Below are 15,294 nucleotides of genomic sequence, written 5' to 3' on the forward strand. Positions count from 1 at the left end.
AAAAGAAGAAGAAGAAGAAGAAGAAGGACTATACCACGTACATACGTTGTGCACACGCGAATGATTTTAGTGCAGTTTTTTTCCTGCTCAAGATATTTTTTTGACGAAACTACTATGTATAAGTATCATTTTAAAGCATTTAGACAAATAAATTTAACTGCTAGTAATAGATAATAGTAATAATAAATTGTTTTTTTTGTGCACATGCGAACAATTTGTGTCCAGTAAAATATGTTACGTAATTTTTAAAGAAATATGGTCCATTATATTAAGTCATAACATCCAGTCATCCAGATAGAAAATAAGGATATTGAACAAGTGGACAAAATTAAATACTTAGGAGTCTGGATTATGGAAGATTAAATACGAAATCAGATCAAGATTCGAGCAATCAAGAGCAGCCTTTTTGAAGATGAGCAAATTTCTGACTAACCAAAGACTCAATCTGCAAATTCGATATCGGATGGTAAAATGTTATATCCACTCTATCCTTTTTTATGGTGACAAAACTTGGACTGTTAATGTTGACTTAATGAGAAAGCTGGAAACTTTTAAGATGTGGCTTTTAGGAGAATTTTTAAAATACATACCATGAACCGATCATATTACGAAGGAAATGGTGTTGCACAGAATGGGAAGAGACAGAGAACTTTTCACCACCATTAAAAGAAGAAAGACAGCATATTTGGGTTACATACTTAGAAACGTTCTACGACGAAATAACAAAAGCCATAGCGGATCAAAAAGTGAATTACACTATCATATTAGGTGACTTTAATGCAAAACTAGGTAAAAAAATGGATGAAATGGAAACAAAAATCGGAGACTATGGGTTTGGTTTAAGAAATTAACGAGGTCGTAAACTAGCTGAATATCTAGAAAAACAAAATTTTCATGCCATAAACTCTTTTTTTAAAAAGAAGGCAAACCAGAAATGGACGTGGGCGTCACCGAATGGTAGAACAAAAAATGAGATAGACTACTTCCTGTCAAATAAAAAACATATCTTCCAAGACATCACAGCGTTGAACTCTTTCACCACGGGAAGTGACCATCGACTCTTAAGAGCACGAATCAGAAAAGAGAAAGAAATAGAAGATTTAAGAAACAACCAATAATATACCAACAAAAATTAAAAGAAAATGGCCAAGCGTTCAGAGAAATCATTAAGAAAACCTAATATTAAATGATACAACAGACATTAATGCGATCAGCTCTACATTAAAGAATAACCTTATACAAGCAGGAATAAAGGTTGCTAAGAAAACGAAACAAAGAGACAACAAAATAAGCAGAGAAATGAGAAAACTTATGGAAAAAAGACAACAACTTCTAGCAACAAACAGTAAATACAGCACAGAATATAAAGAATTAAACAAAACCGTTTAAAGGAAGGTAACGGAAGACATCAGAAAATATAATGAAACAGAAGTAGAGAAAGTAATAGAACGGTATCGCGGAGGAAAATGTCTAAACCCATCACTAGGAAAAAACGTTATAATATCACTTAAAACCAAAAATGGAGAGGAGCAAAGAGACTCAAGGAAAATAACAGATATATAGTAGAATCCTTCTATAGCGAATTATATGACACAAAACAGGAGCCTGATAATAACTCAAAAGAAAATCTAAAAATGTCAACTCTGAAATTTTACCCGATATAGACATCCATGAAATCGAAACCGCCGTATCTCAAATGAAAAATAACAAAGCTGCCGGTCCAGATGGTATCCTTGCTGAAATGCTTAAGGAAGGTAACCAAGCTATTATAGAGGAGCTAAAACTCCTACTTAATCTATGTCTACACAAAGCAGAAATACCTCACGATTGGAATGAGAGTGTTACAATACTGTTATTCAAAAAAGGAGACAAAATAGACTTAAAAAACTACAGACCTATCTCACTGCTCTCACAAATGTACAAACTCTTTATTAGAATTATAACCAATAGACTAACAAATAAAATGGAGAGTTATCAGCCAGTTGAACAAGCAGGTTTCAAAAAAGGGTTTAGTAGAAAAAGCTCTAAATAATAGCAGAATAGACTCCAGGTACAGGCAACTCTTACATAATATCTAAAAAACAACTATGACAGTCGAATGGGAAATTAAAACAAACAAAACTGATCCCATAGAAATACGTAGAGGCGTAAGACAAGGAGATGTAATATCCCTAAAACTCTTCACCTTAGCTCTGGAAGACGTCTTTAAAGAACTGGAATGGGAAGACATGGTTGTCAACATAAACGGGAAGAATCTCAATCACCTCAGGTATTGCGATGATGTTGCCCTTATTACAGCCAGCCAAGAAAAACTAGCCACAATGCTGACTCAACTAGCACACGCATCAGAGAAGATAGGATTAAAAATGAACATGAGTAAAACACAAATCATGATAAATACAAATGACAGAATATATATTAATATAAATAATGTCAATATTGAAGTTGTTGAAGAATATACCTGGGTCAAATAATCAAAGCTAATAAAGAGAACCAAACAATTGAAGTACAGAGAAAAATCCGATTGGCGTGGGCAGCGTTTGGAAAGTTAAGATGGATACTAAAAAGCACAAAGATACAACAGTACCTAAAAACCCGTGTATTTGACCGGTGCATCCTTCCTGTTCTGACGTATGGCTCAGAAACATGGACACTAACAAAGGCCAACATAAACAAAATAGAAATAACTCAGAGAAAATGGAAAGATCCATGTTGGGAATAAAACTACAAGACAGAAAATCAAACAAATGGATAAGAGAGAAAACAAAAGTAAAAATGTAACTGAACATATAAGGGTTAAAATGGAGATTTGCGGGCCACAATGCGAGACAGGAAGATAAAAGATGGAATGCTGAAATACAAAACTGGAGACCGTGGACAGGAAGAAGAGGAAGAGGAAGACCTCAGATGCGATGGAAGGACGATATTGTTAAAGCTGCAGGAACTAACTGCAAAAGCGCAGCCAAGGACAGACGGAAATGGAAAGATTTGGGGAAGGCCTATGTCCAAAGTTGGATAGAAATGGTCTAAAGAAGATACTTAGAAATGAAAGTACAAGTTGTTGCAACTGATTATGAAGGATAAAATCGAAGGAAAAAGAGGTCCTGGTAGACGATAAAAATATCCTAGCTGAAAAACATTCCCGACTGGACCGTGTTAAACAGACATACACTTTTAAGAAAAGCAGAAGATAGAGATGAATTTGCAATGGTTATAGCCAACCTTCATTAGTGGAGTCAGCACTACAAGAAGAAGAACATTAAATGAATGGTCACTAAATAAATCAGTTACCTAATGAAAGATTTTATTGTGTTATTTGTTTATATATTAACGATACAAATGAATTTAGGTAAGGAAAGGTATATTGAAGATACAAGTAATTTGGTGATAATTTTTAATCAGATTACGACACAGTTCCCTATGCAAGCACATTCATGACACAGCGCTAGTAAGTTGTTACGAGTGTAAGCAAGACAAACATATATTACGATTTCGCAATGCGCGCACCCGCTTTTAGTAAACAGACTGTTTTGACCGTTGCGTTGTCCAACAGTCGACAATGGAGCCATTTCTTATTGAATGTGAGAGGCGGTTACATATTTACTGGAATAATTGCTGTTTTCTTTATAAAACTTTATAAAACCATTCAATAAACTAATTATTAATAATAAAAGCTGCATTGAATTCGTGATTTAGCCAAGGTAAGTTAAATTCCTTAAATTGCGGATGTTTCACCAAATTCTTTAACCACTATCACCAATATACCTTACCGAGTCACCAACTTACCTAACATAAGTTTGTAGGTATGTCAAATTGACATTTACTATCATTATTATTCATATCTTGTCAAATTAACTCTTCTTAACATTTACTTCAAATAATAAGTAACATAATAAAGCAAAACTTATTTCTTGCTTAGTTGTCGAATTCCTATATTATTAGTATTTTTCATTTTTATCACGAACATGCCTTTCCTTACCTTATATTGATATTATACGCACACAATACTGTTGATTTTAACAAAATTTCAACAAAAGGTTAAGTGCATTTATAAATTTGAGGTTATCTGTCGGTATGTATAATTTATTTACATTATTATCTAAGAAGTATAACTTCTTAGGTGCGTACATAAGTATACACACCCTTTTTTTAATAAAATTTGATCAACTTACAGTTGGTCTGGGCAGCCCAGGGGTTGACGTAACCTCATTCCATTCCTAAGGAAAACCCCTAACTCGAACGGATCTACGTCCGGGTACGGCTGTTGTGCCATAGTCGTCAGTTCCCACAGGACTACTCCGAAGGCCCACTGCAATAAAAATAAAATTATAAGTTCAAATTCTGCGCCCTAGAACAGAAGCATGCCACTAGAGCTTCTGAACCATTTGTTAAATCATTTACTTGTTCTAAAGGACATCTTACGGAAAATGTAATGTCACTCAAATACAATAACATTTACATGAATAGATGCGTCTAGACATTACAATCATTTCATATAAGTGCGCTAACGCTGAATTTTGATTAATAATGGCCTAAATTGTTATTATTAAATTAAACTTTATCGAAATCACATTTTTGAAGTTATTAAAACTGGCATTCATAAATACTATTAAGCTAATCCCTAGTGATAACAGTTTACTCAGCGTGAGATAAGCCGATTAGACGAACTATATACTTTGGTTAGAACGCAACAAACACATCAGGTATACAACGAATTAGAAACGAAACGAACACTTTAGTCAGACAAATAAAAAGGGAACACTGGGAGAGCTTTTCAAAACAGATGGAACACGACTTCCACGGAACACAAAAGGAAATATGGAGAATGATCAGAGGACAAAGAAAAGAGATGAACGAACTAATAAAAACGAATCACATTCAGAAGGAAACTTAAGCATAATATTTTTGATCTCTGTTTGCTAAAGATAACGATAACGAACCACTAACACCAACAGGTGACAACCAACGAAGAAATAAACATTAAAGAAGCAGAGGTAACGGAAGCATTATGGAAATTAAAAAATTGAAAATCACCAGGAGAGGACAGAATATCTAATGAACTCCTAAAGTACGGAGGACAATATCTGACCAGACAACTATTAAAACTACATAATCCAAGAAATAATAGAACAAAACAGAATACCACAAGAATGAAGGTCAAGCATCCTAATACCTCTCTTCAAAAAGGGAGAAAAATCGGACCCAGAGAATTACAGAGGAATTAATTTATTAAATACAACACTAAAATTAACGACCAAAGTAATAACAAAAAAAAAATGAATAAAATTTTAACATTAGCAGAAGAACAACAAGGTTTTAGGTCGGGAAGATCATGCACCGACGCTATATTTATAATGAGGCAGGTTCAAGAAAAATCGTTAGAATAGAGCAAACCGGCATACTTATGTTTCGTAGACCTTTAGAAGGTATTCGACAGAGTCAAATTAAAGGACGTTATCCATTTATTGTACGCAAGAGGTACCTATAAGAATAATTAAAACGATCGAAATATCTACCAGAACAACACAATAAAAGTAAAAGAAGAAGATGAAGAACTAACTGACCCAATTGAAGCTGCCAATGGGATAAGACAGGGAGATTCCCAGAGTCCGCTATTGTTGAACCTCATCATGGATGAAATAATAAAAAAAGTAAGAACAAAAAAGGATACCAAATAACTTAAAATAATCTGCTATGCAGACGACGCAATACTAATCTCTCAAAGTGAAGATGACTTACAACGTATGCTGCACCAATTTAATATAACCGCTAGAAAATTTAACATGTTAATTTCCCCAAAAAACACTAAATGCATGGTTATAACACCAATTCTAATAAGGTGTAAATTAGAGCTGGAGGGTCAAATAATAGAACAAGTAATGGAGTTTAAATATCTAGGCATCACACTATCTAGCTACGGAAAGCTCGAAACAAAAGTGGAAGATAAGGTGAATTAAGCAAACAGAGCCGCAGATTGCCTGAATGAAACAATATGGAGAAACAAAAACATCGGAAAAGAAGTGAAAGGCAGAATTTACAAAACATCAGACCAATGATGACGTACGCGGCAGAAACACGACCTGATATAGAGAGGACAAAAATAATGCTAGAAACAGCAGAGATGAACACACTGACATAGATGAAAACATAGATGAAAACATAGATGAAAACTCTATGGTAAGACACTATGGGATAGAGCTAGAAGTGCAGATATACGACGGGGATGCAAGGTGGACAACATTAATAACTGGGTGAAAAACAGAAGAGTACAATGACCACATAATCCGAATGACAACAAATAGGTGGAATGACAACCTACTGAAGGCACATTGAAAAACAGACAGAGTCATGTCTACAAAGAAGAAGAAGAAGAAGATATACTTTGGTATGACGGACCAAATCATACTTACATTATTATCTATAGGATAAGAGTAAGCCTCTGCCTTAGTACCTGCAGAAAGATTTATGAAGTACCGATTCACAAAATCTCTTTTCTATCTCTAGCTCATGTACATACACATTTGATTTTAGATTTATTTATATTTACGACAATTTACGCCGTTTAATCTAGACGCCGTTTTATCAAAATTCGGAGTTGGCGCAGTGATATGAAATGATTGTAATTTATAGACGAATCCATCATGTACATTTATTGGATTTGAATGACATTACATTCTCCATAAGATTTTAGTAAGTTCTTTCCTATTAAAATCATTTTTTTTTTCATTAATACATAATAATTTTGCACAAAAAAGTTGTACACAAGTTCTATCATTAACACCAGTGTAATCACAAGAAAAAAGTCCAGCAAGGTATTATTGAGGCAAATCAAACAGTTTAAAGCAAATTACACACAGTTAGTGTCGCCATTGATCTAGTAAAATGTTAGTAGCTTCACATCGAACTTGATTACTCACCAAATTTTACTGAGATATCAATGTGCGCCCAGAAGATACGAAGTGGGTTTAAATAGTCCGCACAAGACAACCGCACCATATATAGTCCATTTTATTCTTTATATACCATGAAGTTGTCTATGCTGGGCTACCTATCCTCTTAGTTGTGTTTATGATGCCCAACTTAAACCCAGGTTTATAGTCGCTGTATTTAATTTGACGAAGTGTTAAATAACCCCACATCGTGACCCCATGACCTGTAATTCATTTTATTCCTTAAACGTCATGAAGTTACAATGCGCGGGTACCTAACTGTGTCCTGTGGCCTGTGTCCTGCTCATTGTTGTATTTATAATACCCAACCTACACCAAGATTTATTTATAACCTCTTTGACACAGTATTAGTAACTCTGTTATTGGTACATCGTTATAACCCATTAGTAAAGCAAACTAAAAACATAATACTACTGTATTTAATAGTAATAAACCACAATTTTAATTCAAAATAAGTTATATTTGATAACTTTTGTTTAATTTGTGTTGTTCATACACAATGAACACAATGTGTGAACGCTTTAAAAGCGTTCGTTAATGTCGAGATGGGGGCGATAGAAAAAGCTTGAACTAACAGCAGAATAGACTCCAGGTACAGGCAACTCTTACATAACATCTATAAAACAGCAACTATGACAGTCGAAAGGGAAAATAAATCAAACAAAACTAATCCCATAGTAATCCGTAGATGCGTAAAACAAGGAGATGTAATATCCCCAAAACTTTTCTCCTTAGCTCTGGAAGACGTCCAGGCACGTCGGCAAGGGCGGTCAGGGATTTTGACCCTCCCTAATTTTTTTTCTGGCAGCGGCCCTTGGGTCAAATAATCAAAGTTAATAAGAGAATCAAACAATTGAAATACAAAGAAGAATCAGGTTGGCCTGGGCAGCGTTTGGAAAGTCAACATGGATACTAAAAAGCACAAAGATACAACAGTAGGTACTTAAGAACCCGTGTAGGTATTTGATCAGTGCATCCTTTTTGTTCAGATGTATGCCTCATAAACGTGGACATTAATCAAAGAATAAGTCAAAGATAAATAACTTAAAGAAAATGGAAAGATACATGTTGGGAATAAAATTTCAAGGCAGAAAATCAAACAAATGGATAAGAGAGAAAACAAATATTAAAAATGTAACAGAACATTATAACAGGGTTAAAGTGGAGATTTGCGGGCCACAATGCGAGACAGGAAGATAAAAGATGGAATGCCGAAATACAACACTGGAGACCGTGGACAGGAAGAAGAGGAAGAGGAAAACCTCAGATGCGATAAAAGGACCATATTGTAAAAGCTGCAGGGACTCACTAGAAATGCGCAGCCAAGGACATTGACTGCGTAGCATTGGTTCATTGTTGTATTTATCTTCACGAAGTGGTTTCAAATAACCTCACACTGTAACCCATAATGTATAATCAATTTTATTGTTCGATTAATAAATCATGATATTACAATGCGCGGCTACCTAACGTGTTTCCTGCTCATTGTTGTGTTTACCTAGGTACAATATCTAATCTAAACCAAGGTTTATTTATAACCTCTTTAATACATTATTAGTAACTCCTTATAAACCATTGGTAAATCAAACCAAAAACCGGATATTTACAGTATTTAATAGGAATAAATCACAATGTTAATTCAAAATAAGTTATATTTGAAAACGTTTGTTTAATTTGTATTGTGTATATGTATGTATATGTATTTGAATATAGTAACTGTATGTTAAATACAGTAGATAACATAGAAATGCCACAAGAAAATGGTTTCAAACCGTTAAAAACTAGATAATTATTGATGTACTTATTAGTGAATAGGAAACAAGCAAAAAGACTGAAAAAGATAAGGAAGGAACTGAAATCGATATTGACCATTGTGTAATAAAGTCTAAGCTAGAATTAATAAGTGATGGTGACAATATTCAGTTAGTCTTATTAGACTATAGGAACACAGCGCTGTTAGGATCAGAGATCAGATAAGTCCCCAGCACAATTCTTGAATAGTCGTAGACCTAGAAGGAAACTTCCACTTTTACATGAAAGGTATTTACCAGGACAAGTAAAACTAAAAAGTGAAACGAGTAAATTGCATAATAAATAAAAATTGGACAAGCACTACTATGATAGAAATGCAGCTACAAGAGAAGAATTAAGTGTAGGGGATAACGTGGCTATCAGGGAAGATGGGCTATGGAAACTTGCTATGGTCAGACTATGTTTAGAAGAGCCAAAGATCATATATTGTTGAGAAAGAAAGAGCCATCTAGTAATATGCCTAAATATCATATTATCCTAGAAGATGATTTTGATCATAAGCAGAGATGTATACCTTAAAAATAAACGGACTGTGAGAGTGAAATACCGAATTAGTTTCCCACCAGAAGTAAAAGATGATTTCGAGATGTACGTGTTTTGCAATCAGTTAGTATAATTATTAGTCTTTATTTTCGAATAATCTTATTCTTGGTCCATTGCTTTATCTATTTTCACGAAGTGATTCTAAATAACCTCACATTGCAATCCATGACGTATTAATTCATTTCATTCTTCAATTATTACGTCATAACATTACAATGCGCGGGTACCTAACTGTTTCCTGCTCACTGTTGTGTTTACCTATGATCTTCTTCTTCTTCTTCTTTAGCCCATTTCTATCCAACTTTGGACATAGGCTTTCCCCAAATTTTTTCATTTCTGTCTGTCCTTGGCTGCGCTTAATATCGTCCTTCCAGCGCATCTTAAGTCTTCCTCTTCTACTTCTTCCTGTCCACGGTCTCCAGTTTTGTATTTCAGCATTCCACCTTTTATCTTCCTGTCTCGCGTTGTGGCCTGCAAATCTTCACTTTAAACCTGTTATATGTTCAGTTACATTTTTTACTTTTGTTTTCTCTCTTATCCATTTGTTTGATATTGCTGTCTTGCAATTTTATTCCCAATATGGATCTTTCCATTTTCTATGAGTTATTTTTATTTTGTTTACGTTGGCTTTTGTTAATGTCCATGTTTCTGAGCCATACGTCAGAACAGGATGGATGCACTGGTCAAATACACGGGTTTTAGGTACTGTTGTATCTTTGTGTTTTTTTTAATATGTATTTTAACTTGCCAAACGCTGCACACGCCAATCTGATTTTTGTTTGTACTTTAATTGTTTGGTACTCTTTATTAGCTTTTATTATTCCAGGTATATATATTCGTCAACAACCTCAATATTTACATTATTTATATTTATTTTTATTCTCTCATTTTTACCTATGATACTGAGATCAATATTGACCATTGCTTACTAGAGCCTAAGCTAAAATTAATGAATGATGGTGATGATCTTCAGTTAGCCTTATTAGAATATAGGAACGCACTGCTGTTAGGATCACATAAGAACCCAGCACAACTCTTGAATAGGCGTAGACTTAGAAGAAAACTTCCAGTTTTACATGAAAAGTATTTATAACAGGTAAACTTAAAAAGTGAAAAGAATAAATTGGATAATAAAAGAAAATTGTACAACCAATCCTATGACAGAAATAGAGCTACAAGAGAAGAGACGAAGTGAAGGGGATAACGTGGTTATAAGGGAAGATGGGCAATAGAAACCTGATATGGTCAGACGATGTTTACAACAGCGAAGATCATATTTATGTTGTTGAGAAAGAAAATTTGACATTGGTAAGAATAAGTGACTTGACACCATTTAATAATATGCATAAACATCATATTAACCTTGAAGCTGATTTTGATCATAATTAGAGCAATAGACCTTCCAGCTATTAGAGCTTCCAGAATTAGCTTCCTACCAGAAGTAAAAGATTAATTAAACCTCCATTTGGATATAATGATTTGGATATGTGTCTACTAGTTTTCCAATCAGTTAGTATTATTATTAGTAATTAGTTTAGAATAATTTTATTCTTGGTTCATTGTTGTATTTCATTTTACGAAGTGGTTTCAAATAACCTTACACTGTACCTGCGTAACGAATAATTCCTTTTATTCTTATACGTCACGAAGATACAATGCGCGGGTATCTAAACTTTGTTCTGCTCATCGTTGTGTTTATGGTACCCAACCTAAATCAAGGTTTGTATAACCTCTTTAACACACTACTAGTAACTCTGGTATTAGTACGTCATTAGAATCCATCGGAAAATCAAACCAAAAACGAGATATCTACCGTATATAATGAAAATAAATCACAATTTATTTTCAAAATAATTGATATTCCACGTATTAAATTAACACCTGGGAAATCGTTTTTAAAATACAAATTAATCTTTTATTTAAGATATACAGCCATAGTACTCCAGGGAAATAAGGTTTTTGTCGGGACACTTGAGCAGCCAGGTTGCAAATGGATTTTTTTGCTACTATATACCTAATACAATATAAATACAAAAATGCCCGTCACAGTTCGGACGAGAAACTTAGTTATTAACAAATACGGGTAAAAAATGGCAGTTTTTTCATTTAAATCGCTACAGGTAAAAATAGGGTAATTATATATATTATTTAGAATAATCGTATTTTAGTAGATCAGCAAAGGTTTAAAATGGCACTTTTTGAATTTTACTCCGATCATTTTTTGCTTCGGAAAATGGCAATATAAGATTAAAATTTTAAAAATAAAAAATGTGCTATAACTTTTGCGAAAATGGCTTTCATATTGCAACAAAAGTTGAGTCAAATATTCCATATACCGCACAAAAATTTTTAAGACGATTCGTCAATTAGTTTAAATTTTATTCAATGTGTTTATTGCAAAGAGCTTTTTTTTCGAAATGTTATTGTTCAGAAAATAATAATGACATAGCAATTCTGTGGAAATCACATGCAAGAAGAATAGTTATGTTTTCAATATGTTGAAAAAAATCATTAAAAAGTCGTTTTCATCACTCCGAAAAAAGTTTAGTAAAATAGAGTCATTTTTGGCTTATAAATAATTTGAATAGCTTTGTTAATATTGACTATAGAGTAAATATACTTTAGGATTTAAAAAGCTGGTATTTTTACACGAATTTTCAGAAAAAACTTTTTGCCTAGGTTAATTCGGCTCAAAGTTAGCCACTTTTATTATTTAATACGCAGTTACTTTTATTTACATCAAATTCTCCTGTAACAGTGTTAGTTACCATACTACTCCGAAACGGCATGGCCGATTTTTATGAAATTTTAAACGTATATCCTATAGGAGGAGAAGAGGTTTTAGTCTATTTTTTATACATATAAGTTATAAGGGGAATTGCACCCCTGACATTTTTTTCAAATTTTTTTGGACAAAATTATCTACTTTAATTTTATATGATGTAGAAATAAAAAATACATACAACCCTTAATTTTCACTCTTTTATCACCAACCCCTATTTGTGTTAACAGCCATCTATATGTTAACATCTATAAAATTCTCCTATCATAGTGGTACTTTCCATACTCCTCCGAGACCGCTTGACCGATTTTTATGTAATTATATGTGTATTCGGTAGGTCTTAGAATCGGTCGTAATCTACTTTTCATATACCTGAGTGATAAGGGTAGTTCCCCCTAACATTTTGTAATGTTAGGTGGGGATGTGTGTACATAACGTACTCTATAAGACTACGAGTACATACAAATTAAAAAAAATATGATCAAAATCCATCAACAAGCTCCGGCGATATAAATCGCAGCATGTTTGCAGAATCAGTTTCATTTTTTCAGTGCACGGATTTTAATAATTCCTCTCCACCGACCACGAATTAATTCCGTTCGGACGCCATTTTTAAAACGTTATTAACCACTCTGTTGTAGTTCAAAGTTTACTCAAACTTTTACACATAAACTATATATCTTCAACTTAAAAATAGCTCTAGTTAGGTTGCTTAATTGTTATAAACAAAGTAGCCGTCAATTAAATAAAAAAAAGTAGCTAACTTTGACCGTAATTAACCCAGGCGAAAAATTTTTATTTGAAAATTCGTAAAAAAATACCAGTTTTTTAAATCCCATTGCAGTTTTAGCCTACAGTCAATATTAACAAAGTTATTGAAAATGATTTATAAGCCAAAAATGACTCTATTTTAGTAAAATGTTTTCCGAGTGATAAAAATGACTTTTTAATGATTTTTTTAAATACTTTGAAAATATGACTATTTTACTTTTACGCTGTTTTCACAGAAATGCTATATCATTATTATTTTCTGAACAATAACATTGCGCAAAAAAGCTCTTTGCGATAAACAAATTGAATAAAATTTAAAACAATTTACGAATCGTCCTAAAAATTTTTTTGCATTGTGTGGACTGTTTGACTCAACTTTTCATGCAATATGAAAGTCTTAAATTCATTTTCGCAAAAGTTAAAGCAAATTTTTTATTTTCGAAATTTTAGTTTTATTTTGCAATATCCGAAGCAACAAATGATCGGAACAAAATTCAAAAAGCGCTATTTTAAACCTTGGCTCATCTACTAAAAAAAATATTATAAATAAGATATTTAATTACCATATTTTTACCTGTAGAGATTTAAACGAAAAAACTTCCATTTTTGACCCTTATTTGTTAATAATTAAATTTCTCGTCCAAACTGTGACGGGCATTTTTGTATTTATAATGTATTAAGTATATAGTACCCAAAAAACCCATTTGCAACCTGGCTGCTCAAGTGTCCCGAACATGGTATATTTTTGCCTTTTTCCCTGGTGTATAGCGGCCATAGCTGAGAGACATTTAGAAATTTTTCTTCTTTTGCTTCCTTAACATAAAATATTAAATTTTGCTTGTGGATTGTTTTCTTTATAGAAGATAGTCATTCTATCTTTTGCGCAATAGGCCTACACTGGAGGTGATTTTTTCCTTGCTATTTGTGTTGTTCCATTCTTTTTTCTATTTAGTGCCCACTCGTTTATACCCTGTACATTACGTTTTTCTTATCTCCTCACTGGTCAACTGAGGTTTGAACCAAAGGATATCCAAAAACTACCAATAAGAAAACTGTTAGCCTTCTGTTAGTCGTCATCTTCTTCTTTTTCCTCTTGGGCTCGATTCTGTAGCCTTGTTTATCCAAGTGTTTTCTGCTCTGCGTACGTGGCCGTACCATTTGAGTCTTCTCTCGTCTATATATTGCAGGGCATCTTTTTCCACTTGCATTCTTCTCCTTATCTCCTCATTTGTTATTCTGTCTCTTCTGGTGAGACCACAGCATCTTCTCCAGTATTCCATTTCGGTTGCCAGAATGCTCTTTTGGGTTTTTTTATTTATGACCCAAATTTCTGCGGCATATGTCATGATGCTTCTTACTATTTTTCGATATATCATTTTTTTGTTTTCCCTAGATGTTCTTATTCCAGATTACATTATGGAGTTGTCTGATGCAAGATCTTGCTTGTCCCAATCTTTTTTTTTTTTTTAGTTATGCTTTTGTTGTTCCGTTTTTCGACATTATAAAGCCCAAATATTTAAAATTCTTTGTTCCTTTTATTTCTACTTGTTCTATTTCCAAGTTTTTGACGTCTTCTTCCTACATTTTTAAGTATTCCGTTTTCTTCATATTTATTTCCAGGCCCACCTTTTTGTATTCCTCTTCTAGTTTTCTTACCATGTAACTGATATCCTCTTCATCTTGAGCCATCTGCACCTGATCGTCTGCGACACACAATGTGTAGAGATAATCGTCCCTTATCGGTATTCCCATACCGCTACATATGTATTTTTCTGTGGTTTTAATTTATATATTTTTCAAATTGGCTTGATCTTATAGCATCTTTTGTTACAACCAGACAATGTTCTAACTCTTTATTTTGTAGTATACATCAATCAACGGTGATAATTAGTTTACTTGTAACTGTTGACCTGATGATGATCTGAATATTGTAGAGATCGAAACGAGATCGGTCGTCGGATTAAATAATAAATGATTGCGAGTACGTCTGTTTTTTACTTAATTATTCAAAGTGAACTCGCATATATGCAACCCATTAAACATTAATTTGAATAATATTAGATTTTTAATATTTAAGACGAAGAAGAAAATAGGGGCTCTAAAGAAATATATCGACGACAAAGATGACCGTTTCTAAGCAAACGTGTCCACTACCTTACACAATAATTTGAATACCTACAAATATGAAATAACTCATAATAATTACAGCCGGACCTGGTCAAATCTCAACTTTTTTGTAATCGCCACATTTTTGTAGACCTGACATTTTACAATAGTAGTGAATGTACTCTTGGGAATTAAATCCTGATTGTTAAATTTCTGTCTAAATGTGACTCATTAGATATTTCACAAAAAAGTAATGGTATTTTTCTACTAAGCTGATAATTTAAAGAGAATGCCAACAAATACTAATAGACCAGGGATTTGACGACAGAA

At 33.2% G+C, this 15,294-nt stretch overlaps 1 protein-coding gene across 1 annotated transcript in view; it reads right to left on the minus strand.

The window, feature by feature from the left end:
- Positions 1-15,294, minus strand: part of LOC114330306 (tyrosine-protein kinase RYK-like) — a 548,089-nt gene that overhangs the window by 71,005 nt on the left and 461,790 nt on the right. Inside the window, exon 9 of the mRNA XM_050641415.1 lies at positions 4,173-4,309. Coding sequence (XP_050497372.1) covers positions 4,173-4,309 — 137 coding nt within the window. The remainder of the gene's footprint in view (positions 1-4,172; positions 4,310-15,294) is intronic.

This window comes from Diabrotica virgifera, chromosome 10 (assembly GCF_917563875.1).
Source record: "Diabrotica virgifera virgifera chromosome 10, PGI_DIABVI_V3a".
In the NCBI taxonomy this organism is placed as follows: Eukaryota; Metazoa; Arthropoda; class Insecta; order Coleoptera; family Chrysomelidae; genus Diabrotica; species Diabrotica virgifera.